This window comes from Helianthus annuus, chromosome 1 (assembly GCF_002127325.2).
Source record: "Helianthus annuus cultivar XRQ/B chromosome 1, HanXRQr2.0-SUNRISE, whole genome shotgun sequence".
Classification (NCBI taxonomy): domain Eukaryota; kingdom Viridiplantae; phylum Streptophyta; class Magnoliopsida; order Asterales; family Asteraceae; genus Helianthus; species Helianthus annuus.
In genome coordinates, this window is record NC_035433.2 from 133,009,684 (window position 1) to 133,037,432 (window position 27,749).

Consider the following 27,749-nt stretch of genomic DNA (forward strand, 5'->3'; position numbering starts at 1 on the left):
TGAGACCACCCCACTCTGAAAACGGAGTAACCCTCTGGTAGCGACATACAATTTAGTGAATTTACACATACTAACATACATGTGAAGGTTCGATCAACTTTGTCCAGTGGCAGCAGCCTCAATTGATCGAAAAACCCGCCTTTTTCCCAATGTTCTTTGATCTGTCCTAAGACAGTCCCAGCTGTGGTTGTTGCCTTGTTGCGCTAGGCAAGTTATTATATGTACATCTAACCTAGTTACAATAATGCGTAAAAGTTGTCAAAGTAGTGTGAGACATGAATAAATTATAGGAATATAATGGTCTATCCAAGTTGTTTTGACGTTGCATCTAAAATCCAATTGTAATTTAGCGACACATATATTATTTTCTTAAAATACATGAGTCGCATCGTGGATAATTCATACGCTTTATACACGCAAAACTCACTTAATAAATTTTTTACTTCACATATATCATATCATCTTCAAGATAATTTCCTATTTGAAAATTTTCTTTATAAAACGCATCGTTCGAATACAATGTATAATTTAGTAATTCTAATTTTAACATAATATACTTTACTTTTAATAACGATTAATACTAGTGATTAAAATTCCTATGTTTAAGTGTTTAATGTTTGTCTTTGATATAAAGAAAAAAAATGTAATTACAAGATTTAACCAGGGGAGGAGCTTAGAGGAGGCCGGACCGGGCCTCGGCCCGTGCGGTTTTTTCGCCCAGTAGTGTTAAATTTCAGGTTTTCGAGAATTTTTTTAAATGTGTATCGGTTCGGCCCAGACTGATTTTATCTCCAAAAAACATCGGCCCATGCTGAGTTTTAGGTCAAGATCCGCCACTGGATTTAACAATTTGTGTAAGATACATACATGCATTAATTAGCACCTTATGAACACTAAGATTCAAGTCAGATGAAGTTTCTAACAAAAAGGGAACAATTTGCTAAATGATCATAAGTCTAGTGTGAACATGATGTAGTAATTTATGCAAGATACATGCATAGAATGGTTAAATAAAGTATTGAAACATAAATTTTCAAATTTTGTTTCCATTAAAGATGGAACAATTCATTGAACAATAACCGATATTTTTTAAATTTACGCGGGAAGACATTTGAATAACGAAAAATGATTTTAAGAAAATATATTTTACACTCTTCATCTAAATTTCTATTCCTATATAAAGGGTATACACATTGCATAATGCATCCAAACACATACAATACTCACTACTAAAAACCAATCAAAGAGCTGAGAAAATGAAGCAAGAAACCATTGTTATGATAGTTGGAGCAGGACCCGCTGGCATTGCAACATCAGCATGTCTCAATCTTCTTTCAATCCCAAATATTGTTCTTGAAAGGGAAGATTGTTATGCATCTTTATGGCAAAAGAAGGCTTATGATCGTTTAAAGCTTCACTTAGCAAAAAACTTTTGTCAACTTCCTCATATGCCATTTCAGGAAAAAAATTTAAAAATACCGCATACCCACATTTACATTAGCATAAAAAATATTTATCTTCATACAAAATTTACATCCGCGCGTAAAAAAACTTGCATCAGTCAAAACTACAGACTCGACAATTTTTTTTACTTTCTCTTACAGATGTGTTTATAATATCTTCATCTAGGTTTGTGCAAAAAAAAAAAAAAAAAAATTGGCCCAACTCGCGTGGGAAGAAAAAGTTCTCATGGTTCTCACAACTCGTGGTGGTTTTCATTTGAACCGAGCCCCAGTGACTAATATATTTTCATATTTAATTCTATATGTGGTTATAATTTTAATAATATGTATTATACTTCACTAGTAAAATTTGTCGCGCGTTGCGGTGGAATTTCGTTTGGTAATGGTTGTTTTGTTACGTCATCAATACGACATAGACAATTAGTATAGCAACATCAACCCAAGGAAAAACACAGAAAATGAAGTCATTATCTGCCCAAAATAATGGGAATACGTGTTTTATATCAATAGAAACTTGTAGAAAGGAATATCAGTATTGATACTACCAATATGAGTGAAGTAATTATATGCCCAAAATAATGGGAATACGTGTTTTACATCAATAGAAACTTGTAGAAAGAAATATCAGTAGTACTGATACTACCGATATGAGTTCCCTTTTCTTTTACCGGTTTGTTTATATTTTGAAAGTACATTTTCTATATTTAATATGCATATTACACAATTTGTATTAGTTACTAACGAAAGAGAGAACTCATAAAATAAAAGCTATAAAATGCCTAAAAGTTTATCTATATATACCTAAAGGGATGTCAAAACGTGTTCGGTTTATTACTTTTTTTATTATTTAACTATAAAAAAGACGAAAATCCAAGAGCCGACTGCGCGTCTCAAATTTCCATATATTAAGCTTTGCTCTCTCTCTTCGGTTCATTAAAAAAGAAATGAGTAATGGTATTAATATATATTATGTTAGCTTTAGAAAAACGTTATTAAAATAAAAAAAATGATTTGAATTATTTTATAGTAACATTTTAGAAAATATATTATCATTTGGATGAACATGTCATAACAATAGAAATTATATATAATAGCATTACTATGTCTATATTAAATTGATAATATAATGATGGAATCCACATTTCAGCCTTAGCATTTTGCCTACTCACATCCAGCCGCTGGTTTTTCTTAACCAGCACCACCTCCACCGTCTACTCTTTCACACACACACACACAAAACACGTACACGCACTTTCTCTATTTCACCCATATCAGTTTCTTCAACTCTTTGTCGTCGCCAACAACCACACAACACATGACCAAGGGGATTCTACCACTGCAATACCGTTACGTTGTCGTTTCTGGCCTCCCAAACACTCTATGTACTCTGTTATTACATCTAAGAACTACTCAACCAATAACAACTTTCGTTCACCGGTTGCCACCCCCGCCGACTGCCACAATTATGTTTCCACCAATGTTACAATGCCCAACCTCTCTCTGTCTCGATCTGGCAAAACGTCCCCACCGCAACTGAAATCATCACCGCCACCTAACACCTACAGTTTCTTATCAGATGTCCCTTGGTTGTGTTTGGTCAATCAATGGTTTTGTATTATGTTAAAAAGAAAACAAAAAAGGAGGCGTGGACCAATGAGACCACCCCACTCTGAAAACGGAGTAACCCTCTGGTAGCGACATACAATTTAGTGAATTTACACATACTAACATACATGTGAAGGTTCGATCAACTTTGTCCAGTGGCAGCAGCCTCAATTGATCGAAAAACCCGCCTTTTTCCCAATGCTCTTTAATCTGTCCTAAGACAGTCCCAGCTGTGGTTGTTGCCTTGTTGCGCTAGGCAAGTTATTATATGTACATCTAACCTAGTTACAATAATGCGTCAAAGTTGTCAAAGTAGTGTGAGACATGAATAAATTATAGGAATATAATGGTCTATACAAGTTGTTTTGACGTTGCATCTAAAATCCAATTGTAATTTAGCGACACATATATTATTTTCTTAAAATACATGAGTCGCATCATGGATAGTTCATACGCTTTATACACGCAAAACGCACTTAATAAATTTTTTACTTCACATATATCATATCCTCTTCAAGATAATTTCCTATTTGAAAATTTTCTTTATAAAACGCACCATTCGAATACAATGTATAATTTAGTAATTCTAATTTTAACATAATATACTTTACTTTTAATAACGATTAATACTAGTGATTAAAATTCCTATGTTTAAGTGTTTAATGTTTGTCTTTGATATAAAGAAAAAAATGTAATTACAAGATTGTAAGATACATACATGCATTAATTAGCACCTTATGAACACTAATATTCAAGTCAGATGAAGTTTCTAACAAAAAGGGAACAATTTGCTAAACGATCATAAGTCTAGTGTGAACATGATGTAATAATTTATGCAAGATACATGCATAGAATGGTTGAATAAAGTATTGAAACATAAATTTTCTAATTTTGTTTCCATTAAAGATGGAACAATTCATTGAACAATAACGATATTTTTTAAATTTACGCGGGAAGACATTTGAATAACCAAAAATGATTTTAAGAAAATATATTTTACACTCTTCATCTAAATTTCTATTCCTATATAAAGGGTATACACATTGCATAATGCATCCAAACACATACAATACTCACTACTAAAAACCAATCAAAGAGCTTGAGAAAATGAAGCAAGAAACCATTGTTATGATAGTTGGAGCAGGACCTGCTGGCATTGCAACATCAGCATGTCTCAATCTTCTTTCAATCCCAAATATTGTTCTTGAAAGGGAAGATTGTTATGCATCTTTATGGCAAAAGAAGGCTTATGATCGTTTAAAGCTTCACTTAGCCAAAAACTTTTGTCAACTTCCTCATATGCCATTTCCTTTGTCTGCACCCACATTTGTACCAAAAAATATGTTTGTGCAATACTTGAAAAACTATGTTTATCATTTTAATGTAGACCCATTGTACCAACGTAGTGTCGAGAGTGCATGGTATGACAAGAGTGCACAAAAATGGGTGGTTACCGCCCAAAATAATGTTTCGGGTTTGGTCGAGGAGTATGTAAGTGAGTTTCTTGTGGTGGCAACCGGTGAAAATAGCGAAGGATTTATTCCGAATGTTTATGGCTTGGATACCTTCAAAGGGTTAGTCATCCACTCAAGTGAGTATGAAAATGGAAAGACATTTGGAGACAAGGATGTGCTTGTTGTTGGTGCCGGAAATTCTGGGATGGAAATTGCATATGATTTGTGCAATTGGGGTGCTCAAACATCAGTTGTTGTTCGTAGCCCGGTAAACAACTAAATGTTCTCCCGCGTGTTGTTTGAATTTGAAAAACTGGTGTATTAGATTTAGAAAAATGTATTTGGTATATTTTAACATTCTGTTTTTTGTTGTGGCAGATACATGTGCTTAACAAGGAGTTAGTGCAACTTGGAATGTATTTTTTAAAATATATTCGGTGCACAATTGTGGATAAGATGGTTTTAGTGTTAAGTAAGTTGTTGTATGGAGATCTTGGGAGATTTGGAATACAAAGGCCACTTAAAGGACCATTCTTGCTTAAAAAAGAAACAGGGAGATCACCTGTCATTGATGTTGGAACAATTTCAAAGATTAAAACAGGAGACATTAAGGTAAACATTGTGATAATGTTTTCATATCAAATCAAATGACTTCTAAACAACAAATACTAATTTCATAATCTTCTTTGTGTGCTTAAGGTTATGACGTCTATTAAAGATATACAAGGTGATATTATCAAATTTACAAATGGTCAAGAGAGGCAATTTGATGCCATTGTCTTTGCTACTTGTGACACTTCGGATTTTCCCGGGGAACCTTTGTGATGTAACTTACGTGTAAATATGTCATTAAATAAAAATCTGAACTATTGAGTTACATGTTATGTGTGTATATGTATTTGTGATATATATGTATATATGTAGATAGGAGCCGAAACCATGACCCAACTCGAGACCCCTTGGTCTCGAGTGAACAGTAGCAGTGGGCCGGTTAGGGCCTTGTGACCGAGAACCCAACCCGGAACCCCCCCTAGCCCAACTCGGTACATTATATAAGCCAACCCTCCCCTCCCTTAACCATTTTTACAAATCTCACAACACTCTCACACTCTCCTCTCATCTCTCTCACTAAAACCCTAAAAACCCTCAAAGAATCACCTTCCTCTCCTTTCCTTCTCCTTCTCGGATCCGACCAACAAGAGCACCCTTTGGATTAGCTTGGAATCATCACTCGAAGGCTCCAATCCATCACCAACTTGAACACCTTTGTGTCACTCTTGAACCGGTTAGTGATGATGATGTTGTTTATATTTGCTTGTTACTAAATGATGCTTGATTATGGTTGTTGTTGTTGTTCTTGCTAGACAAAATAGAGTGTTTTTCCGGTTGTTATGATGTTTGGTTAGATCGGTTATATGTTTCGGACTAAGTGCTAGCTATGTGATTCATGTTACCAATAAGAGGATATGTTATATTGTTTAGGTTGAATGGTCTTCTTTGTTTATTGTCCGATTGATATTAAGGGCTCGGGTCGGGGACTTTATGCATGATTTTGGGTTATAAATGATGAATGTGGTTTTGAATATTGTTTGAACATTGTTTGAATAAATGAAGAACATGTATGAAGATGTTATGAACATTCAAATATTATGGTTTTTGATCTGTTTTGGTAAGAAATCAGACAAACAAACATGTTTAGTGGGTATAGTACATAATTCTCATGAAAATGAAATCCTATTGGCTAGTACTGTTTTGCAGGTTCTAGAAACTGTTTTATGTGCACGTAATCACGGTTGCGAGTCGCAACCTTTGGTTGCTACTCGAGACCACAGCAGGATTTGTCGAGACCTCCCGGTTGCGAGTCGTAATCAACGCGTATCGATCCGATTGCGAGTCGTAACCAGAACTGCTTTGTCGGAACCGCCGGTTGCGAGTCGGAATCTCTGATTGCGAGTCGTAACCAAAGCATGACGAACCGAGACCTCGGTTGCGAGTCGCAACCTTGGTTGCGAGTCACCCTTGTCTCGACTGGGCTGTTATTGGGCCAAAGAACTTGTTGGATTATCTGTTAACTGGACTGCTTGAGTATCTGTTACTGTTTAGGCCCAATAACCCCACTGTTGTATGTTGGACTTTCTGTTGACTGGGCTGCATGTATACCTGCTACTGTGGTTGTTTGCATTTATGTTAAGTGTGTTTATACGTGTTTACTTGTACCCAACTTGACCCATACTTGGTAACCATGTTAGGACGTGGTGACCAACATACTTAACCAAGTAACGTATCATACCAAGCAACCCAAGGTGAGTTCACAACTTAAAAGCATGCGTCCCGGTGGTTTGGGACACGAGACTAAAACAACCCTATCCCCTTGTAAAGGGGATATCGTCTACATTCCTTCCCTAGTTATTGGGAACAAACTTACTTTATCTTCCCTTGTATTGGGAAACCCTTTTTAGTTAATTACTGTTTATACGGAATGCAACCAACGGCACTAAACGCAACTCTATCACTCAAGTCCCTACTACATAATACCGATTAGTCGCCGGTGCCAGGCGAACGGGTTATTAGTTGATAGCGCTATTTAGGTCTTACCAGCCTCACACCGTGCCATGGTATGGGATCGGTCGTGAACTAATGTACTCAGGCATCCGTCAATGATGATAGAACATTGACATCGGGGCATCCTGCGGAAACGCAAACGGTTACCTAGTGTTTGGTATTGGAAAAACAGTTTAGTCGCTAACTTTTGGGGTAGCTCCCCATGGCATGTATAAACGGGTAAATTAACTGGTGAAACAAGTTTTTGGTAATTAAAACTGGACAACTAGTGAACTCACTCAGCATTATTGTTGACCCCTTATTGCATGCTTTGCAGGTGGCCAGTGACTGGAGCAGCTGCTTGGGATGTGTAGTGGTCGTCTGCCCGTGTGTTGGGCATTTATCATGCTTGCCTTATGAACATTGTTCAAAACTGTTTAATTATGCTTCCGCTACATTTTACTCTGAACTTAAGACTTTGAACTCTAAACTTAACACTTGCTAATCGTATGGTTAGTAAGTATTACTTTTGTTATCTATTTAGTTATTCAGTATAATTGGTGGCTGGATCCTGGTCAGTCACGCCCTCGAAGCGGGTGTTATCCGCGGGTGGATTTTGGGGGTGTGACAGATTGGTATCAGAGCCATTGGTTATAGTGAACTTGGTTTTAAAAAGGGGAAAAATCTTTTTGAGAAAAACCAGACTATAACCCGTGACTCGTGACGACACTACACTCCAAGTACAAGGCTCGACTTATCTGACCTCATAGCTCGGACCCATAGTTACTTGCTTAATTGTCTTATGCTTTCCGCTTTACTATACGTACTGGTTTGCCTGATTAGATAGATACATCTTCTCTCTTCTATCTTATTCTCGCTATCACACACTCATACTATGTTTTCTGGTTATGAAGACAATGAGTGGACGCGGACGAGGAAACGTCAACATGACTCAGGCTCAGTTCACTAACCTGCTCAACACTGTGGCTGCAGCTTTCGCAGCTCACCCTATAGGTAAACTCGATGTTTTAGGATGTTTAGATCCTACCGCCACATCGTCTTTTCGCCTCTAAACCTATTTCGCTTCACTCCTCACAACAGGTCAGCCTGCACCTGTGCAACCACGTGTCTGTACCTTCAAGACCTTCATGGATTGCAAGCCTCTTCCATTCAGTGGCACTGAGGGTGCCATAGGTCTCCTGCACTGGATCGAGAAGGTCGAAGCTGTCTTCGCTGTCTGCGAATGTCCCCTGCGAATTGGGTGAAGTTTGCTACTGGTACTCTAGAGGGAAGCGCACTTTCATGGTGGAAGGCGCAAATTCAGATGCTTGGTTTGGAGACTGCAAACGCTACTGCGTGGGAAGATTTCAAGGATATGATCAAGGAAGAGTACTGTCACAGGGATGACATCCACAAGCTGGAAAATGAGTACTATGAACTCAAGATGGTTGGGTCAGAGATTGAGACCTACACCAAGCTGTCCAACGACTATGCTGCTCTTTGTCCAAACATGTCTCGACCTATGTATCGAAGAATCGAACTGTACATCAAGGGTCTGGCTCCAGAAATTCGAAGCCATGTAACTTCAGCTAACCACACTACCATTCAGCCGATCGTTCGACTTGCTCACAAACTCACTGATCAGGCTGTGGAAGAGGGCAGGTTGCCCAAAAGAATCAGTGCTACTGTCGGAACTTCTAGTGACAACAAGCGTAAGTGGGAAGGAAATCAAAGCAAGGATGCTAACTCTACTCAGGCCCCAGCTCAGCAAAGGAAAACTGACAACAACAAAGGCACTCAGCAACAGGGTGGCTACCGGGGAAACTACCCTAAGTGCAACAAGTGTAACAGGCACCACAATGGGGCATGCAACAAGGGTCAGTGTCAGCGATGCCACAAGATGGGGCACGAAGCAAAGGATTGTAGAAGTCAGTTCCCGGCAAGACAGAATCAGCAACAACCCCAACAGCAACAGCAGCAGGGAAACAACAGAGCATGTTTTAAATGTGGGGCAACAGGGCACATGCGAAAGGATTGCCCTGAACTGAATCAGAATCGCAACAACAATCAGGGAGCTGGGAACAATGAGCAAAACAACAATGCTGGAAATGCAAGGGGAAGAGCTTTCGTGATTGGAGCTGGTGAAGCAAGGAACGATCCCAACGTCGTGGCGGGTAAGTTCCTACTTGATGATCGTTATGTTTCTGTGTTATTTGATTCCGGTGCCGATGCCAGTTATGTATCCCTTCGCATTAGTAAGAAACTTAAGCACCCGCCTGCGTTATTAAGTTCTAAGCATACTGTCGAGATAGCTAATGGTAAGAACATCGAGGCCACGCACATGATCCACGACTGCACACTAGAATTGTCTGGTCACACGTTTAGTATCGATCTTTTCCCTGTCAAACTTGGAAGCTTCGACGTCGTCATTGGTATGGATTGGTTATCCAAACATCGCGCTGAGATCCTCTGTCAAGAGAAAGCAGTTCGTATACCTCGCCGTTCTGGTCAACCCCTCATCGTCAAAGGCAACAAAGGTGGAGAAGTCACAGGCATTATCTCGCTTTTAAAAGCCCAGAAGTGTTTGCAGAAAGGGCACACCGCTATCTTAGCACTTGTCACCAACACCCACGAAAAGGAAAAGAAGATTGAAGATTTTCCTGTAGTACGCGATTATCCCGAGGTATTTCCTGAGGAACTACCTGGACTCCCTCCCCACCGTCAGGTCGAATTCCAAATCGAGCTAGCTCCCGGAGCAGCACCCATAGCTCGTGCGCCGTACCGTCTAGCCCCTGCAGAACTGAAGGAACTCTCCACGCAACTACAAGAACTTTTGGATAAAGGATTTATCCGTCCTAGTTCATCACCCTGGGGAGCACCAGTACTCTTTGTCAAGAAGAAGGATGGCACATTCCGAATGTGCATCGACTACCGTGAGTTGAACAAGGTTACCATCAAGAATCGTTACCCTCTCCCGCGCATCGACGACCTATTCGATCAGTTGCAAGGATCGAGCTACTATTCAAAGATTGACCTGCGATCAGGCTATCATCAGCTGAGAGTTCGTAATGAAGATATTTCCAAGACTGCATTCAGGACTCGTTATGGTCATTACGAGTTCCTCGTCATGCCTTTTGGAATGACCAACGCGCCGGCAGTGTTCATGGATCTTATGAACCGCGTATGTAAGCCTTACCTCGACAAATTTGTGATTTTGTTTATCGACGACATCCTGATTTATTCGAAAAGTCAAGAAGAGCATGAACAGCACCTACGCCTTATCCTCGAACTCCTTCGCAACGAGCAACTGTACGCCAAATTCTCTAAATGTGACTTCTGGCTTCGAGAAGTCCATTTCCTCGGCCATGTAGTTAATAAGAACGGAATTCACGTCGACCCCGCTAAGATCGAATCAATAAAGAACTGGCCTACGCCTAAGACTCCCACTGAAGTTCGCCAATTCTTGGGTTTGGCGGGCTACTACCGCAGATTCATTCAGGGATTCTCAAAGATTGCACAACCCCTCACGATACTCACTCAGAAAGGCGTCGCCTACAAGTGGAATGCAGCACAGGAATCTGCTTTTCAGAGGCTTAAGGATAACCTCTGTAGCGCTCCTATTCTCTCGTTGCCTGACGGCACTGACGACTTTGTGGTTTACTGCGATGCGTCTATTCATGGGCTCGGTTGCGTGCTAATGCAACGCTAGAAAGTTATTGCCTACGCCTCTCGACAACTCAAGACGCATGAAAAGAACTACACGACGCATGACTTGGAACTGGGAGCAGTGATCTTCGCTCTTAAGATATGGAGACATTACCTGTACGGTACCAAGTGCACTATTTACACCGATCACAGGAGTCTCGAGCATATCTTTAGGCAAAAGGAATTGAACATGAGACAACGTCGATGGGTCGAACTCTTGAATGACTACGAATGCGCCATCAAATACCATCCGGGCAAAGCCAATGTCGTGGCAGACGCCCTCAGCCGAAAGGACACTGTACCGAAGCGCGTGCGAGCATTACAACTTACCATCCAGTCTAACCTCCCTACCCAGATTCGAAATGCTCAAGTCGAAGCATTGAAGCCGGAAAACATCAGGGCTGAGTCTCTGCGAGGGTCGAGACAGCAACTAGAACAGAAAGAAGATGGTGCTTACTATGTAACAGGGCGCATCTGGGTTCCACTCTACGGAGATTTACGTGAACTCGTGATGGATGAAGCCCACAAGTCCCGCTACTCAGTACATCCTGGTTCGGACAAGATGTACCATGATTTGAAGACTACATACTGGTGGCCTGGTATGAAGGCCCACATAGCAACATACGTTAGCAAATGTTTGACTTGCGCGAGAGTCAAGACAGAATACCAGAAGCCAGCAGGTCTACTCCAACAACCGGAAATCCCGAAATGGAAATGGGAGCAAATTTCCATGGATTTTGTTACAGGGCTACCTAGGTCTCAACGCGGAAATGATGCTATTTGGGTAATAGTAGATCGATTGACCAAGTCCGCGCACTTTCTGGCTATTAAGGAAACAGACAAGTTTTCTACCTTGGCAGAGATTTACTTAAAGGAAGTAGTTTCGAGGCACGGAGTGCCAACCTCGATTATTTCCGACCGAGACGCTCGTTTTACTTCGGAATTGTGGCAAGCTATGCACAAATGCTTTGGCTCACGTTTGGACATGAGCACTGCTTATCACCCGCAAACGGATGGATAGTCCGAACGTACCATCCAAACTCTAGAAGACATGCTTAGAGCGTGTGTGATCGATTTTGGCAAGAATTGGGAGAAGCATCTACCGCTAGTAGAGTTCTCTTACAACAACAGCTACCACACCAGTATTCAGGCAGCACCTTTTGAGGCATTGTACGGTCGTAAATGTCGGTCACCTCTCTGCTGGGCGGAAATCGGTGGTAGTCAAATCACGGGCCCAGAGATGGTGGTAGATACAACGGAAAAGATTGCCCAGATCAGACAACGCATGGCGGCAGCTCGTGACCGTCAGAAGAGTTACGCTGATAAGCGTAGGAAACCCTTGGAATTCCAGGTCGGTGACCGGGTTCTACTTAAAGTCTCACCCTGGAAGGGTGTGGTTCGCTTTGGTAAACGGGGCAAGCTTAATCCACGATATATCGGACCATTCGAAATTACCGAGAAGATCGGTAAGGTCGCTTATAGATTGAACCTGCCTGAAGAACTGAGTGCGGTACACAACGTTTTCCACATATCTAACCTGAAGAAGTGTTTGTCGGATGAAACACTTGTGATCCCTTTCAAGGAACTGACGATTGATGAACGGCTACACTTTACAGAGGAACCAATTGAGATCACTGATCGAGAGATCAAAATCCTCAAACGTAGCCAGATACCTCTTGTACGAGTCCGTTGGAACTCGCGACGTGGCCCAGAGTATACCTGGGAGCGGGAAGACCAGATGAAGCACAAGTATCCCCAGTTGTTCCCAAACGAAAACCCCAGCACTGAAGCTACAACCGAATTTCGGGACGAAATTCCAAACTAACGGGGGGATGATGTGACACCCCGTTGAAACGCTTTCACTAACGTTAGCTTGACAGTGGCTGCCTTAACTTTCGGGACGAAAGTTCCTAAAACTTGGGGATAATGTGACACTTCGGATTTTCCCGGGGAACCTTTGTGATGTAACTTACGTGTAAATATGTCATTAAATAAAAATCTGAACTATTGAGTTACATGTTATGTGTGTATATGTATTTGTGATATATATGTATATATGTAGATAGGAGCCGAAACCATGACCCAACTCGAGACCCCTTGGTCTCGAGTGAACAGTAGCAGTGGGCCGGTTAGGGCCTTGTGACCGAGAACCCAACCCGGAACCCCCCCTAGCCCAACTCGGTACATTATATAAGCCAACCCTCCCTTCCCTTAACCATTTTTACAAATCTCACAACACTCTCACACTCTCCTCTCATCTCTCTCACTAAAACCCTAAAAACCCTCAAAGAATCACCTTCCTCTCCTTTCCTTCTCCTTCTCGGATCCGACCAACAAGAGCACCCTTTGGATTAGCTTGGAATCATCACTCGAAGGCTCCAATCCATCACCAACTTGAACACCTTTGTGTCACTCTTGAACCGGTTAGTGATGATGATGTTGTTTATATTTGCTTGTTACTAAATGATGCTTGATTATGGTTGTTGTTGTTGTTCTTGCTAGACAAAATAGAGTGTTTTTCCGGTTGTTATGATGTTTGGTTAGATCGGTTATATGTTTCGGACTAAGTGCTAGCTATGTGATTCATGTTACCAATAAGAGGATATGTTATATTGTTTAGGTTGAATGGTCTTCTTTGTTTATTGTCCGATTGATATTAAGGGCTCGGGTCGGGGACTTTATGCATGATTTTGGGTTATAAATGATGAATGTGGTTTTGAATATTGTTTGAACATTGTTTGAATAAATGAAGAACATGTATGAAGATGTTATGAACATTCAAATATTATGGTTTTTGATCTGTTTTGGTAAGAAATCAGACAAACAAACATGTTTAGTGGGTATAGTACATAATTCTCATGAAAATGAAATCCTATTGGCTAGTACTGTTTTGCAGGTTCTAGAAACTGTTTTATGTGCACGTAATCACGGTTGCGAGTCGCAACCTTTGGTTGCTACTCGAGACCACAGCAGGATTTGTCGAGACCTCCCGGTTGCGAGTCGTAATCAACGCGTATCGATCCGATTGCGAGTCGTAACCACAACTGCTTTGTCGGAACCGCCGGTTGCGAGTCGGAATCTCTGATTGCGAGTCGTAACCAAAGCATGACGAACCGAGACCTCGGTTGCGAGTCGCAACCTTGGTTGCGAGTCACCCTTGTCTCGACTGGGCTGTTATTGGGCCAAAGAACTTGTTGGATTATCTGTTAACTGGACTGCTTGAGTATCTGTTACTGTTTAGGCCCAATAACCCCACTGTTGTATGTTGGACTTTCTGTTGACTGGGCTGCATGTATACCTGCTACTGTGGTTGTTTGCATTTATGTTAAGTGTGTTTATACGTGTTTACTTGTACCCAACTTGACCCATACTTGGTAACCATGTTAGGACGTGGTGACCAACATACTTAACCAAGTAACGTATCATACCGAGCAACCCAAGGTGAGTTCACAACTTAAAAGCATGCGTCCCGGTGGTTTGGGACACGAGACTAAAACAACCCTATCCCCTTGTAAAGGGGATACCGTCTACATTCCTTCCCTAGTTATTGGGAACAAACTTACTTTATCTTCCCTTGTATTGGGAAACCCTTTTTAGTTAATTACTGTTTATACGGAATGCAACCAACGGCACTAAACGCAACTCTATCACTCAAGTCCCTACTACATAATACCGATTAGTCGCCGGTGCCAGGCGAACGGGTTATTAGTTGATAGCGCTATTTAGGTCTTACCAGCCTCACACCGTGCCATGGTATGGGATCGGTCGTGAACTAATGTACTCAGGCATCCGTCAATGATGATAGAACATTGACATCGGGGCATCCTGCGGAAACGCAAACGGTTACCTAGTGTTCGGTATTGGAAAAACAGTTTAGTCGCTAACTTTTGGGGTAGCTCCCCATGGCATGTATAAACGGGTAAATTAACTGGGGAAACAAGTTTTTGGTAATTAAAACTGGACAACTAGTGAACTCACTCAGCATTATTGTTGACCCCTTACTGCATGCTTTGCAGGTGGCCAGTGACTGGAGCAGCTGCTTGGGATGTGTAGTGGTCGTCTGCCCGTGTGTTGGGCATTTATCATGCTTGCCTTATGAACATTGTTCAAAACTGTTTAATTATGCTTCCGCTACATTTTACTCTGAACTTAAGACTTTGAACTCTAAACTTAACACTTGCTAATCGTATGGTTAGTAAGTATTACTTTTGTTATCTATTTAGTTATTCAGTATAATTGGTGGCTGGATCCTGGTCAGTCACGCCCTCGAAGCGGGTGTTATCCGCGGGTGGATTTTGGGGGTGTGACACTACTGGTTTTAAAAGCACCGTACGGAAATGGCTTAAGGTAATTGAAGTTACTACATTTTATGTCGTAGCTTAACCTTTTGTGTTTTTTTCGTTAATCTTAATGTTCTTTTTTTGTTTGTCTAATCTAGGAAGATGGAGGTCTGTTCAATGAAAAAGGAATGCCAAAACACAAAAGCCCTAACCATTGGAAAGGAGAAAATGGTCTTTATTGTGTTGGATTTGCTAGTGCTGGATTATTTGGAATCTCAAACGATGCTAAGAATATTGCTAATGATATCTTCCGTATTGTTGATGGGAAATGAGCTTGTATCAAAAAATATGTGATAGTTTAGTGGCTTTATGATCTAAATGCTTATTTCCTTTTAATCATGCATTAATATCATTAGATACTTTTTTTTATTTATTACATTTATTGATATTAAGTTTTTTTCCATATTTACATAAACGGTCAAGGATATGATCCATTCATTCAAATTTATTATGATTTTTTTATCTGATCCAATGATGAATTATATTTAGTGTTAAACATTACCAATACTAGCATTGGGCTAACCGCGCGTTATGGCGGAGTCGACAAATTACAAAGTTGTACTCGGTTTCCGTTAGTTTATCAATTGTTTGGTTTTATGTTAGGTTATAATAACAATTTACAACATTGTACTTGTTTACCTTTAGTTTATCTCTAAAGTTGCAATGAGAACCACCTTGAGTTGTGAGAACTGTGAGAACTAGGCCATCCATAAGGTTTTTTTCCGATTTTTTTTCTCAAAAGTATTAAAATAATCACTTGTTTCAGGAAAAAAAATTTAAAAATGCCGCATACCCACATTTACATTAGCATAAAAAATATTTATCTTCATACAAAATTTACATCAGCGCGTAAAAAAACTTGCATCAGTCAAAACTACAGACTCGACAATTTTTTTACTTTCTCTTTCAGATGTGTTTATAATATCTTCATCTAGGTTTGTGCAAAAAAAAATTGGCCCAACTCGCGTGGGAAGAAAAAGTTCTCACAGTTCTCACAACTCGTGGTGGTTTTCATTTGAACCGAGCCCCAGTGACTAATATATTTTCATATTTAATTCTATAGAAAAAGTATATCGTACATTACGGCTTAACGTACTTCACGTACAACAACGTGCGTGATTTGTTCTATAACATGCGTGATTAATGTTTTCACAAGCGTGATTATTGTTTTTCAACATGCGTGATTTTGGATTTTTGAGTTATAACATGCGTGATTTTAAAATGAACGTGCGTAATTACCTGTCGTACGTGATGTACGTTAAGCCATAATGTACGTTAACCTTCCTCTAATTCTATATGTGGTTATAATTTTAATAATATGTATTATACTTCACTAGTAAAATCTGTCGCGCGTTGCGGTGGAATTTCGTTTGGTAATGGTTGTTTTGTTACGACATCAATACGACATAGACAATTAGTATAACAACATCATCCCAAAGAAAAACACAGAAAATGAAGTCATTATATGCCCAAAATAATGGGAATACGTGTTTTACATCAATAGAAACTTGTAGAAAGGAATATCAGTATTGATACTACCAATATGAGTGAAGTAATTATATGCCCAAAATAATGGGAATACGTGTTTTACATCAATAGAAACTTGTAGAAAGAAATATCATACTGATACTACCGATATGAGTTCCCTTTTCTTTTACCGGTTTGTTTATATTTTGAAAGTACATTTTCTATATTTAATATGCATATTACACAATTTGTATTAGCTACTAACGAAAGAGAGAACTCATAAAATAAAAGCTATAACATGCCTAAAAGTTTATCTATATATACCTAAAGGGATGTCAAAACGTGTTCGGTTTATTACTTTTTTTTATTATTTAACTATAAAAAAGACGAAAATCCAAGAGCCGACTGCGCGTCTCAAATTTCCATATATTAAGCTTTGCTCTCTCTCTCTCTCTCTTCGATTCATTAAAAATGAAATGAGTAATGGTGTTAATATATATTATGTTAGCTTTAGAAAAACGTTATTAAAATAAAAAAATGATTTGAATTATTTTATAGTAACATTTTAGAAAATATATTATCATTTGGATGAACATGTCATAACAATAGAAATTATATATAATAACATTACTATGTCTATATTAAATTGATAATATAATGATGGAATCCACATTTCAGCCTTAGCATTTTGCCTACTCACATCCAGCCGCTGGTTTTTCTTAACCAGCACCACCTCCACCGTCTACTCTTTCACACACACACACACACACAAACACGTACACGCACTTTCTCTATTTCACCCATATCAGTTTCTTCAACTCTTTGTCGTCGCCAACAACCACAAAACACATGACCAAGGGGATTCTACCACTGCAATACCATTACGTTGTCGTTTCTGGCCTCCCAAACACTCTATGTACTCTGTTATTACATCTAAGAACTACTCAACCAATAACAACTTTCGTTCACCGGTTGCCACCCCCGCCGACTGCCACAATTATGTTTCCACCAATGTTACAATGCCCAACCTCTCTCTGTCTCTATCTGGCAAAACGTCCCCACCGCAACTGAAATCATCAGCGCCACCTAACACCTACAGTTTCTTATCAGATGTCCCTTGGTTGTGTTTGGTTATCAATGGTTTTGTTTTATGTTAAAAAGAAAACAAAAAAAGGAGGCGTGGACCAATGAGACCACCCCACTCTGAAAACGGAGTAACCCTCTGGTAGCGACATACAATTTAGTGAATTTACACATACTAACATACATGTGAAGGTTCGAGCAACTTTGTCCAGTGGCAGCAGCCTCAATTGATCGAAAAACCCGCCTTTTTCCCAATGTTCTTTGATCTGTCCTAAGACAGTCCCAGCTGTGGTTGTTGCCTTGTTGCGCTAGGCAAGTTATTATATGTACATCTAACCTAGTTACAATAATGCGTCAAAGTTGTCAAAGTAGTGTTAGACATGAATAAATTATAGGAATATAATGGTCTATCCAAGTTGTTTTGACGTTGCATCTAAAATCCAATTGTAATTTAGCGACACATATATTATTTTCTTAAAATACATGAGTCGCATCGTGGATAGTTCATACGCTTTATACACGCAAAACTCACTTAATAAATTTTTTACTTCACATATATCATATCCTCTTCAAGATAATTTCCTATTTGAAAATTTTCTTTATAAAACGCACCATACGAATACAATGTATAATTTAGTAATTCTAATTTTAACATAATATACTTTACTTTTAATAACGATTAATACTAGTGATTAAAATTCCTATGTTTAAGTGTTTAATGTTTGTCTTTGATATAAAGAAAAAAAAATGTAATTACAAGATTGTAAGATACATACATGCATTAATTAGCACCTTATGAACACTAAGATTCAAGTCAGATGAAGTTTCTAACAAAAAGGGAACAATTTGCTAAATGATCATAACTCTAGTGTGAACATGATGTAGTAATTTATGCAAGATACATGCATAGAATGGTTAAATAAAGTATTGAAACATAAATTTTCAAATTTTGTTTCCATTAAAGATGGAACAATTCATTGAACAATAACCGATATTTTTTAAATTTACGCGGGAAGACATTTGAATAACCAAAAATGATTTTAAGAAAATATATTTTACACTCTTCATCTAAATTTCTATTCCTATATAAAGGGTATACACATTGCATAATGCATCCAAACACATACAATACTCACTACTAAAAACCAATCAAAGAGCTTGAGAAAATGAAGCAAGAAACCATTGTTATGATAGTTGGAGCAGGACCTGCTGGCATTGCAACATCAGCATGTCTCAATCTTCTTTCAATCCCAAATATTGTTCTTGAAAGGGAAGATTGTTATGCATCTTTATGGCAAAAGAAGGCTTATGATCGTTTAAAGCTTCACTTAGCCAAAAACTTTTGTCAACTTCCTCATATGCCATTTCCTTTGTCTGCACCCACATTTGTACCAAAAAATATGTTTGTGCAATACTTGAAAAACTATGTTTATCATTTTAATGTAGACCCATTGTACCAACGTAGTGTCGAGAGTGCATGGTATGACAAGAGTGCACAAAAATGGGTGGTTACCGCCCAAAATAATGTTTCGGGTTTGGTCGAGGAGTATGTAAGTGAGTTTCTTGTGGTGGCAACCGGTGAAAATAGCGAAGGCTTTATTCCGAATGTTTATGGCTTGGATACCTTCAAAGGGTTAGTCATCCACTCAAGTGAGTATGAAAATGGAAAGACATTTGGAGACAAGGATACGCTTGTTGTTGGTGCCGGAAATTCTGGGATGGAAATCGCATATGATTTGTGCAATTGGGGTGCTCAAACATCAGTTGTTGTTCGTAGCCCGGTAAACAACTAAATGTTCTCTCGCGTGTTGTTTGAATTTGAAAAAGTGGTGTATTAAATTTAGAAAAATGTATTTGGTATATTTTAACATTCTGTTATTTGTTGTGGCAGATACATGTGCTTAACAAGGAGTTAGTGCAACTTGGAATGTATTTTTTAAAATATATTCGGTGCACAATTGTGGATAAGATGGTTTTAGTGTTAAGTAAGTTGTTGTATGGAGATCTTGGGAGATTCGGAATACAAAGGCCACTTAAAGGACCATTCTTGCTTAAAAAAGAAACAGGGAGATCACCTGTCATTGATGTTGGAACAATTTCAAAGATTAAAACAGGAGATATTAAGGTAAACATTGTGATAATGTTTTCATATCAAATCAAATGACTTCTAAACAACAAATACTAATTGCATAATCTTCTCTGTGTGCTTAAGGTTATGACGTCTATTAAAGATATACAAGGTGATATTATCAAATTTACAAATGGTCAAGAGAGGCAATTTGATGCCATTGTCTTTGCTACTGGTTTTAAAAGCACCGTACGGAAATGGCTTAAGGTAATTGAAGTTACTACATTTTATGTCGTAGCTTAACCTTTTGTGTTTTTTTCGTTAATCTTAATGTTCTTTTTTTTTGTTTGTCTAATCTAGGAAGATGGAGGTCTGTTCAATGAAAAAGGAATGCCAAAACACAAAAGCCCTAACCATTGGAAAGGAGAAAATGGTCTTTATTGTGTTGGATTTGCTAGTGCTGGATTATTTGGAATCTCAAATGATGCTAAGAATATTGCTAATGATATCTTCCGTATTGTTGATGGGAAATGAGATTGTATCAAAAAATATGTGATAGTTTAGTGGCTTTATGATCTAAATGCTTATTTCCTTTTAATCATGCATTAATATCATTAGATACTTTTTTTTTATTTATTACATTTATTGATATTAAGTTTTTTTCCATATTTACATACACGGTCAAGGATATGATCTATTCATTCAAATTTATTATGATTTTTTATCTGATCCAATGATCAATTATATTTAGTGTTAAACATTACCAATACTAGCATTGGGCTAACCGCGCGTTATGGCGGAGTTGACAAATTACAAAGTTGTACTCGGTTTCCGTTAGTTTATCAATTGTTTGGTTTTATGTTAGGTTATAATAACAATTTACAACATTGTACTTGTTTACCTTTAGTTTATCTCTAAAGTTGCAATGAGAACCACCTCGAGTTGTGAGAACTGTGAGAACTAGGCCATCCATAAGGTTTTTTTTTCCGATTTTTTCCTCAAAAGTATTAAAATAATCACTTGTTTCAGGAAAAAAAAATTTAAAAATGCCGCATACCCACATTTACATTAGCATAAAAAATATTTATCTTCATACAAAATTTACATCAGCGCGTAAAAAAACTTGCATCAGTCAAAACTACAGACTCGACAATTTTTTTACTTTCTCTTTCAGATGTGTTTATAATATCTTCATCTAGGTTTGTGCAAAAAAAAAATTGGCCCAACTCGCGTGGGAAGAAAAAGTTCTCACAGTTCTCACAACTCGTGGTGGTTTTCATTTGAACCGAGCCCCAGTGACTAATATATTTTCATATTTAATTCTATATGTGGTTATAATTTTAATAATATGTATTATACTTCACTAGTAAAATTTGTCGCGCGTTGCGGTGGAATTTCGTTTGGTAATGGTTGTTTTGTTACGTCATCAATACGACATAGACAATTAGTATAGCAACATCAACCCAAGGAAAAACACAGAAAATGAAGTCATTATCTGCCCAAAATAATGGGAATACGTGTTTTATATCAATAGAAACTTGTAGAAAGGAATATCAGTATTGATACTACCAATATGAGTGAAGTAATTATATGCCCAAAATAATGGGAATACGTGTTTTACATCAATAGAAACTTGTAGAAAGAAATATCAGTACTGATACTACCGATATGAGTTCCCTTTTCTTTTACCGGTTTGTTTATATTTTGAAAGTACATTTTCTATATTTAATATGCATATTACACAATTTGTATTAGTTACTAACCAAAGAGAGAACTCATAAAATAAAAGCTATAAAATGCCTAAAAGTTTATTTATATATACCTAAAGGGATGTCAAAACGTGTTCGGTTTATTACTTTTTTTATTATTTAACTATAAAAAAGACGAAAATCCAAGAGCCGACTGCGCGTCTCAAATTTCCATATATTAAGCTTTGCTCTCTCTCTTCGGTTCATTAAAAAAGAAATGAGTAATGGTATTAATATATATTATGTTAGCTTTAGAAAAACGTTATTAAAATAAAAAAATGATTTGAATTATTTTATAGTAACATTTTAGAAAATATATTATCATTTGGATGAACATGTCATAACAATAGAAATTATATATAATAGCATTACTATGTCTATATTAAATTGATAATATAATGATGGAATCCACATTTCAGCCTTAGCATTTTGCCTACTCACATCCAGCCGCTGGTTTTTCTTAACCAGCACCACCTCCACCGTCTACTCTTTCACACACACACACACAAAAACACGTACACGCACTTTCTCTATTTCACCCATATCAGTTTCTTCAACTCTTTGTCGTCGCCAACAACCACACAACACATGACCAAGGGGATTCTACCACTGCAATACCGTTACGTTGTCGTTTCTGGCCTCCCAAACACTCTATGTACTCTGTTATTACATCTAAGAACTACTCAACCAATAACAACTTTCGTTCACCGGTTGCCACCCCCGCCGACTGCCACAATTATGTTTCCACCAATGTTACAATGCCCAACCTCTCTCTGTCTCGATCTGGCAAAACGTCCCCACCGCAACTGAAATCATCACCGCCACCTAACACCTACAGTTTCTTATCAGATGTCCCTTGGTTGTGTTTGGTCAATCAATGGTTTTGTTTTATGTTAAAAAGAAAACAAAAAAGGAGGCGTGGACCAATGAGACCACCCCACTCTGAAAACGGAGTAACCCTCTGGTAGCGACATACAATTTAGTGAATTTACACATACTAACATACATGTGAAGGTTCGATCAACTTTGTCCAGTGGCAGCAGCCTCAATTGATCGAAAAACCCGCCTTTTTCCCAATGCTCTTTAATCTGTCCTAAGACAGTCCCAGCTGTGGTTGTTGCCTTGTTGCGCTAGGCAAGTTATTATATGTACATCTAACCTAGTTACAATAATGCGTCAAAGTTGTCAAAGTAGTGTGAGACATGAATAAATTATAGGAATATAATGGTCTATACAAGTTGTTTTGACATTGCATCTAAAATCCAATTGTAATTTAGCGACACATATATTATTTTCTTAAAATACATGAGTCGCATCGTGGATAGTTCATACGCTTTATACACGCAAAACTCACTTAATAAATTTTTTACTTCACATATATCATATCCTCTTCAAGATAATTTCCTATTTGAAAATTTTCTTTATAAAACGCACCATTTGAATACAATGTATAATTTAGTAATTCTAATTTTAACATAATATACTTTACTTTTAATAACGATTAATACTAGTGATTAAAATTCCTATGTTTAAGTGTTTAATGTTTGTCTTTGATATAAAGAAAAAAATGTAATTACAAGATTGTAAGATACATACATGCATTAATTAGCACCTTATGAACACTAATATTCAAGTCAGATGAAGTTTCTAACAAAAAGGGAACAATTTGCTAAACGATCATAAGTCTAGTGTGAACATGATGTAATAATTTATGCAAGATACATGCATAGAATGGTTGAATAAAGTATTGAAACATAAATTTTCAAATTTTGTTTCCATTAAAGATGGAACAATTCATTGAACAATAACGATATTTTTTAAATTTACGCGGGAAGACATTTGAATAACCAAAAATGATTTTAAGAAAATATATTTTACACTCTTCATCTAAATTTCTATTCCTATATAAAGGGTATACACATTGCATAATGCATCCAAACACATACAATACTCACTACTAAAAACCAATCAAAGAGCTTGAGAAAATGAAGCAAGAAACCATTGTTATGATAGTTGGAGCAGGACCTGCTGGCATTGCAACATCAGCATGTCTCAATCTTCTTTCAATCCCAAATATTGTTCTTGAAAGGGAAGATTGTTATGCATCTTTATGGCAAAAGAAGGCTTATGATCGTTTAAAGCTTCACTTAGCCAAAAACTTTTGTCAACTTCCTCATATGCCATTTCCTTTGTCTGCACCCACATTTGTACCAAAAAATATGTTTGTGCAATACTTGAAAAACTATGTTTATCATTTTAATGTAGACCCATTGTACCAACGTAGTGTCGAGAGTGCATGGTATGACAAGAGTGCACAAAAATGGGTGGTTACCGCCCAAAATAATGTTTCGGGTTTGGTCGAGGAGTATGTAAGTGAGTTTCTTGTGGTGGCAACCGGTGAAAATAGCGAAGGCTTTATTCCGAATGTTTATGGCTTGGATACCTTCAAAGGGTTAGTCATCCACTCAAGTGAGTATGAAAATGGAAAGACATTTGGAGACAAGGATGTGCTTGTTGTTGGTGCCGGAAATTCTGGGATGGAAATTGCATATGATTTGTGCAATTGGGGTGCTCAAACATCAGTTGTTGTTCGTAGCCCGGTAAACAACTAAATGTTCTCCCGCGTGTTGTTTGAATTTGAAAAACTGGTGTATTAGATTTAGAAAAATGTATTTGGTATATTTTAACATTCTGTTTTTTGTTGTGGCAGATACATGTGCTTAACAAGGAGTTAGTGCAACTTGGAATGTATTTTTTAAAATATATTCGGTGCACAATTGTGGATAAGATGGTTTTAGTGTTAAGTAAGTTGTTGTATGGAGATCTTGGGAGATTTGGAATACAAAGGCCACTTAAAGGACCATTCTTGCTTAAAAAAAAACAGGGAGATCACCTGTCATTGATGTTGGAACAATTTCAAAGATTAAAACAGGAGACATTAAGGTAAACATTGTGATAATGTTTTCATATCAAATCAAATGACTTCTAAACAACAAATACTAATTTCATAATCTTCTTTGTGTGCTTAAGGTTATGACGTCTATTAAAGATATACAAGGTGATATTATCAAATTTACAAATGGTCAAGAGAGGCAATTTGATGCCATTGTCTTTGCTACTGGTTTTAAAAGCACCGTACGGAAATGGCTTAAGGTAATTGAAGTTACTACATTTTATGTCGTAGCTTAACCTTTTGTGTTTTTTTCGTTAATCTTAATGTTCTTTTTTTGTTTGTCTAATCTAGGAAGATGGAGGTCTGTTCAATGAAAAAGGAATGCCAAAACACAAAAGCCCTAACCATTGGAAAGGAGAAAATGGTCTTTATTGTGTTGGATTTGCTAGTGCTGGATTATTTGGAATCTCAAACGATGCTAAGAATATTGCTAATGATATCTTCCGTATTGTTGATGGGAAATGAGCTTGTATCAAAAAATATGTGATAGTTTAGTGGCTTTATGATCTAAATGCTTATTTCCTTTTAATCATGCATTAATATCATTAGATACTTTTTTTTATTTATTACATTTATTGATATTAAGTTTTTTTCCATATTTACATAAACGGTCAAGGATATGATCCATTCATTCAAATTTATTATGATTTTTTTATGTGATCCAATGATGAATTATATTTAGTGTTAAACATTACCAATACTAGCATTGGGCTAACCGCGCGTTATGGCGGAGTCGACAAATTACAAAGTTGTACTCGGTTTCCGTTAGTTTATCAATTGTTTGGTTTTATGTTAGGTTATAATAACAATTTACAACATTGTACTTGTTTACCTTTAGTTTATCTCTAAAGTTGCAATGAGAACCACCTTGAGTTGTGAGAACTGTGAGAACTAGGCCATCCATAAGGTTTTTTTTCCGATTTTTTTTCTCAAAAGTATTAAAATAATCACTTGTTTCAGGAAAAAAAAATTTAAAAATGCCGCATACCCACATTTACATTAGCATAAAAAATATTTATCTTCATACAAAATTTACATCAGCGCGTAAAAAAACTTGCATCAGTCAAAACTACAGACTCGACAATTTTTTTACTTTCTCTTTCAGATGTGTTTATAATATCTTCATCTAGGTTTGTGCAAAAAAAAAATTGGCCCAACTCGCGTGGGAAGAAAAAGTTCTCACAGTTCTCACAACTCGTGGTGGTTTTCATTTGAACCGAGCCCCAGTGACTAATATATTTTCATATTTAATTCTATAGAAAAAGTATATCGTACATTACGGCTTAACGTACTTCACGTACAACAACGTGCGTGATTTGTTCTATAACATGCGTGATTAATGTTTTCACAAGCGTGATTATTGTTTTTCAACATGCGTGATTTTGGATTTTTGAGTTATAACATGCGTGATTTTAAAATGAACTGCGTAATTACCTGTCGTACGTGATGTACGTTAAGCCATAATGTACGTTAACCTTCCTCTAATTCTATATGTGGTTATAATTTTAATAATATGTATTATACTTCACTAGTAAAATCTGTCGCGCGTTGCGGTGGAATTTCGTTTGGTAATGGTTGTTTTGTTACGACATCAATACGACATAGACAATTAGTATAACAACATCATCCCAAAGAAAAACACAGAAAATGAAGTCATTATATGCCCAAAATAATGGGAATACGTGTTTTACATCAATAGAAACTTGTAGAAAGGAATATCAGTATTGATACTACCAATATGAGTGAAGTAATTATATGCCCAAAATAATGGGAATACGTGTTTTACATCAATAGAAACTTGTAGAAAGAAATATCATACTGATACTACCGATATGAGTTCCCTTTTCTTTTACCGGTTTGTTTATATTTTGAAAGTACATTTTCTATATTTAATATGCATATTACACAATTTGTATTAGCTACTAACGAAAGAGAGAACTCATAAAATAAAAGCTATAACATGCCTAAAAGTTTATCTATATATACCTAAAGGGATGTCAAAACGTGTTCGGTTTATTACTTTTTTTATTATTTAACTATAAAAAAGACGAAAATCCAAGAGCCGACTGCGCGTCTCAAATTTCCATATATTAAGCTTTGCTCTCTCTCTCTCTCTCTCTTCGATTCATTAAAAATGAAATGAGTAATGGTGTTAATATATATTATGTTAGCTTTAGAAAAACGTTATTAAAATAAAAAAAATGATTTGAATTATTTTATAGTAACATTTTAGAAAATATATTATCATTTGGATGAACATGTCATAACAATAGAAATTATATATAATAACATTACTATGTCTATATTAAATTGATAATATAATGATGGAATCCACATTTCAGCCTTAGCATTTTGCCTACTCACATCCAGCCGCTGGTTTTTCTTAACCAGCACCACCTCCACCGTCTACTCTTTCACACACACACACACACAAACACGTACACGCACTTTCTCTATTTCACCCATATCAGTTTCTTCAACTCTTTGTCGTCGCCAACAACCACAAAACACATGACCAAGGGGATTCTACCACTGCAATACCATTACGTTGTCGTTTCTGGCCTCCCAAACACTCTATGTACTCTGTTATTACATCTAAGAACTACTCAACCAATAACAACTTTCGTTCACCGGTTGCCACCCCCGCCGACTGCCACAATTATGTTTCCACCAATGTTACAATGCCCAACCTCTCTCTGTCTCTATCTGGCAAAACGTCCCCACCGCAACTGAAATCATCAGCGCCACCTAACACCTACAGTTTCTTATCAGATGTCCCTTGGTTGTGTTTGGTTATCAATGGTTTTGTTTTATGTTAAAAAGAAAACAAAAAAAGGAGGCGTGGACCAATGAGACCACCCCACTCTGAAAACGGAGTAACCCTCTGGTAGCGACATACAATTTAGTGAATTTACACATACTAACATACATGTGAAGGTTCGAGCAACTTTGTCCAGTGGCAGCAGCCTCAATTGATCGAAAAACCCGCTTTTTTCCCAATGTTCTTTGATCTGTCCTAAGACAGTCCCAGCTGTGGTTGTTGCCTTGTTGCGCTAGGCAAGTTATTATATGTACATCTAACCTAGTTACAATAATGCGTAAAAGTTGTCAAAGTAGTGTGAGACATGAATAAATTATAGGAATATAATGGTCTATCCAAGTTGTTTTGACGTTGCATCTAAAATCCAATTGTAATTTAGCGACACATATATTATTTTCTTAAAATACATGAGTCGCATCGTGGATAGTTCATACGCTTTATACACGCAAAACTCACTTAATAAATTTTTTACTTCACATATATCATATCCTCTTCAAGATA

The 27,749-nt window shown here is 37.4% G+C and overlaps 2 protein-coding genes and 1 pseudogene across 2 annotated transcripts; all 3 read left to right on the forward strand.

Moving 5' to 3' along the window:
* The first annotated feature begins 4,175 nt into the window (after positions 1–4,175).
* Positions 4,176–15,380, forward strand: LOC110931732 (probable indole-3-pyruvate monooxygenase YUCCA10). Its single transcript, XM_022175116.1, has 5 exons — positions 4,176–4,790; positions 4,901–5,134; positions 5,222–5,306; positions 15,078–15,115; positions 15,207–15,380. The coding sequence occupies exons 1-5, from the start codon at positions 4,176–4,178 to the stop codon at positions 15,378–15,380; spliced, it is 1,146 nt and encodes a 381-aa protein (XP_022030808.1).
* A 3,444-nt stretch (positions 15,381–18,824) lies between these two features.
* On the forward strand, positions 18,825–20,260 carry LOC110931738 (probable indole-3-pyruvate monooxygenase YUCCA10). The gene is made up of 4 exons (XM_022175122.1): positions 18,825–19,439; positions 19,550–19,783; positions 19,871–19,993; positions 20,087–20,260. The coding sequence occupies exons 1-4, from the start codon at positions 18,825–18,827 to the stop codon at positions 20,258–20,260; spliced, it is 1,146 nt and encodes a 381-aa protein (XP_022030814.1).
* Positions 20,261–23,459: 3,199 nt separating this feature from the next.
* On the forward strand, positions 23,460–24,892 carry LOC110931744 (annotated as a pseudogene).
* Positions 24,893–27,749: the final 2,857 nt, after the last annotated feature.

Coding starts and splice junctions, on each gene's coding strand:
- LOC110931738 (XM_022175122.1), top strand. CDS start 18,825: ATGAAGCAAGAAACCATTGTTATGATAGTTGGAGCAGGACCTGCTGGC. Junction 19,784..19,870: donor TTAAAACAGGAGATATTAAG/GTAAACATTGTG, acceptor TGTGTGCTTAAG/GTTATGACGTCTATTAAAGA. Junction 19,994..20,086: donor CCGTACGGAAATGGCTTAAG/GTAATTGAAGTT, acceptor TGTCTAATCTAG/GAAGATGGAGGTCTGTTCAA.
- LOC110931732 (XM_022175116.1), top strand. CDS start 4,176: ATGAAGCAAGAAACCATTGTTATGATAGTTGGAGCAGGACCTGCTGGC. Junction 4,791..4,900: donor CAGTTGTTGTTCGTAGCCCG/GTAAACAACTAA, acceptor TTGTTGTGGCAG/ATACATGTGCTTAACAAGGA. Junction 5,135..5,221: donor TTAAAACAGGAGACATTAAG/GTAAACATTGTG, acceptor TGTGTGCTTAAG/GTTATGACGTCTATTAAAGA.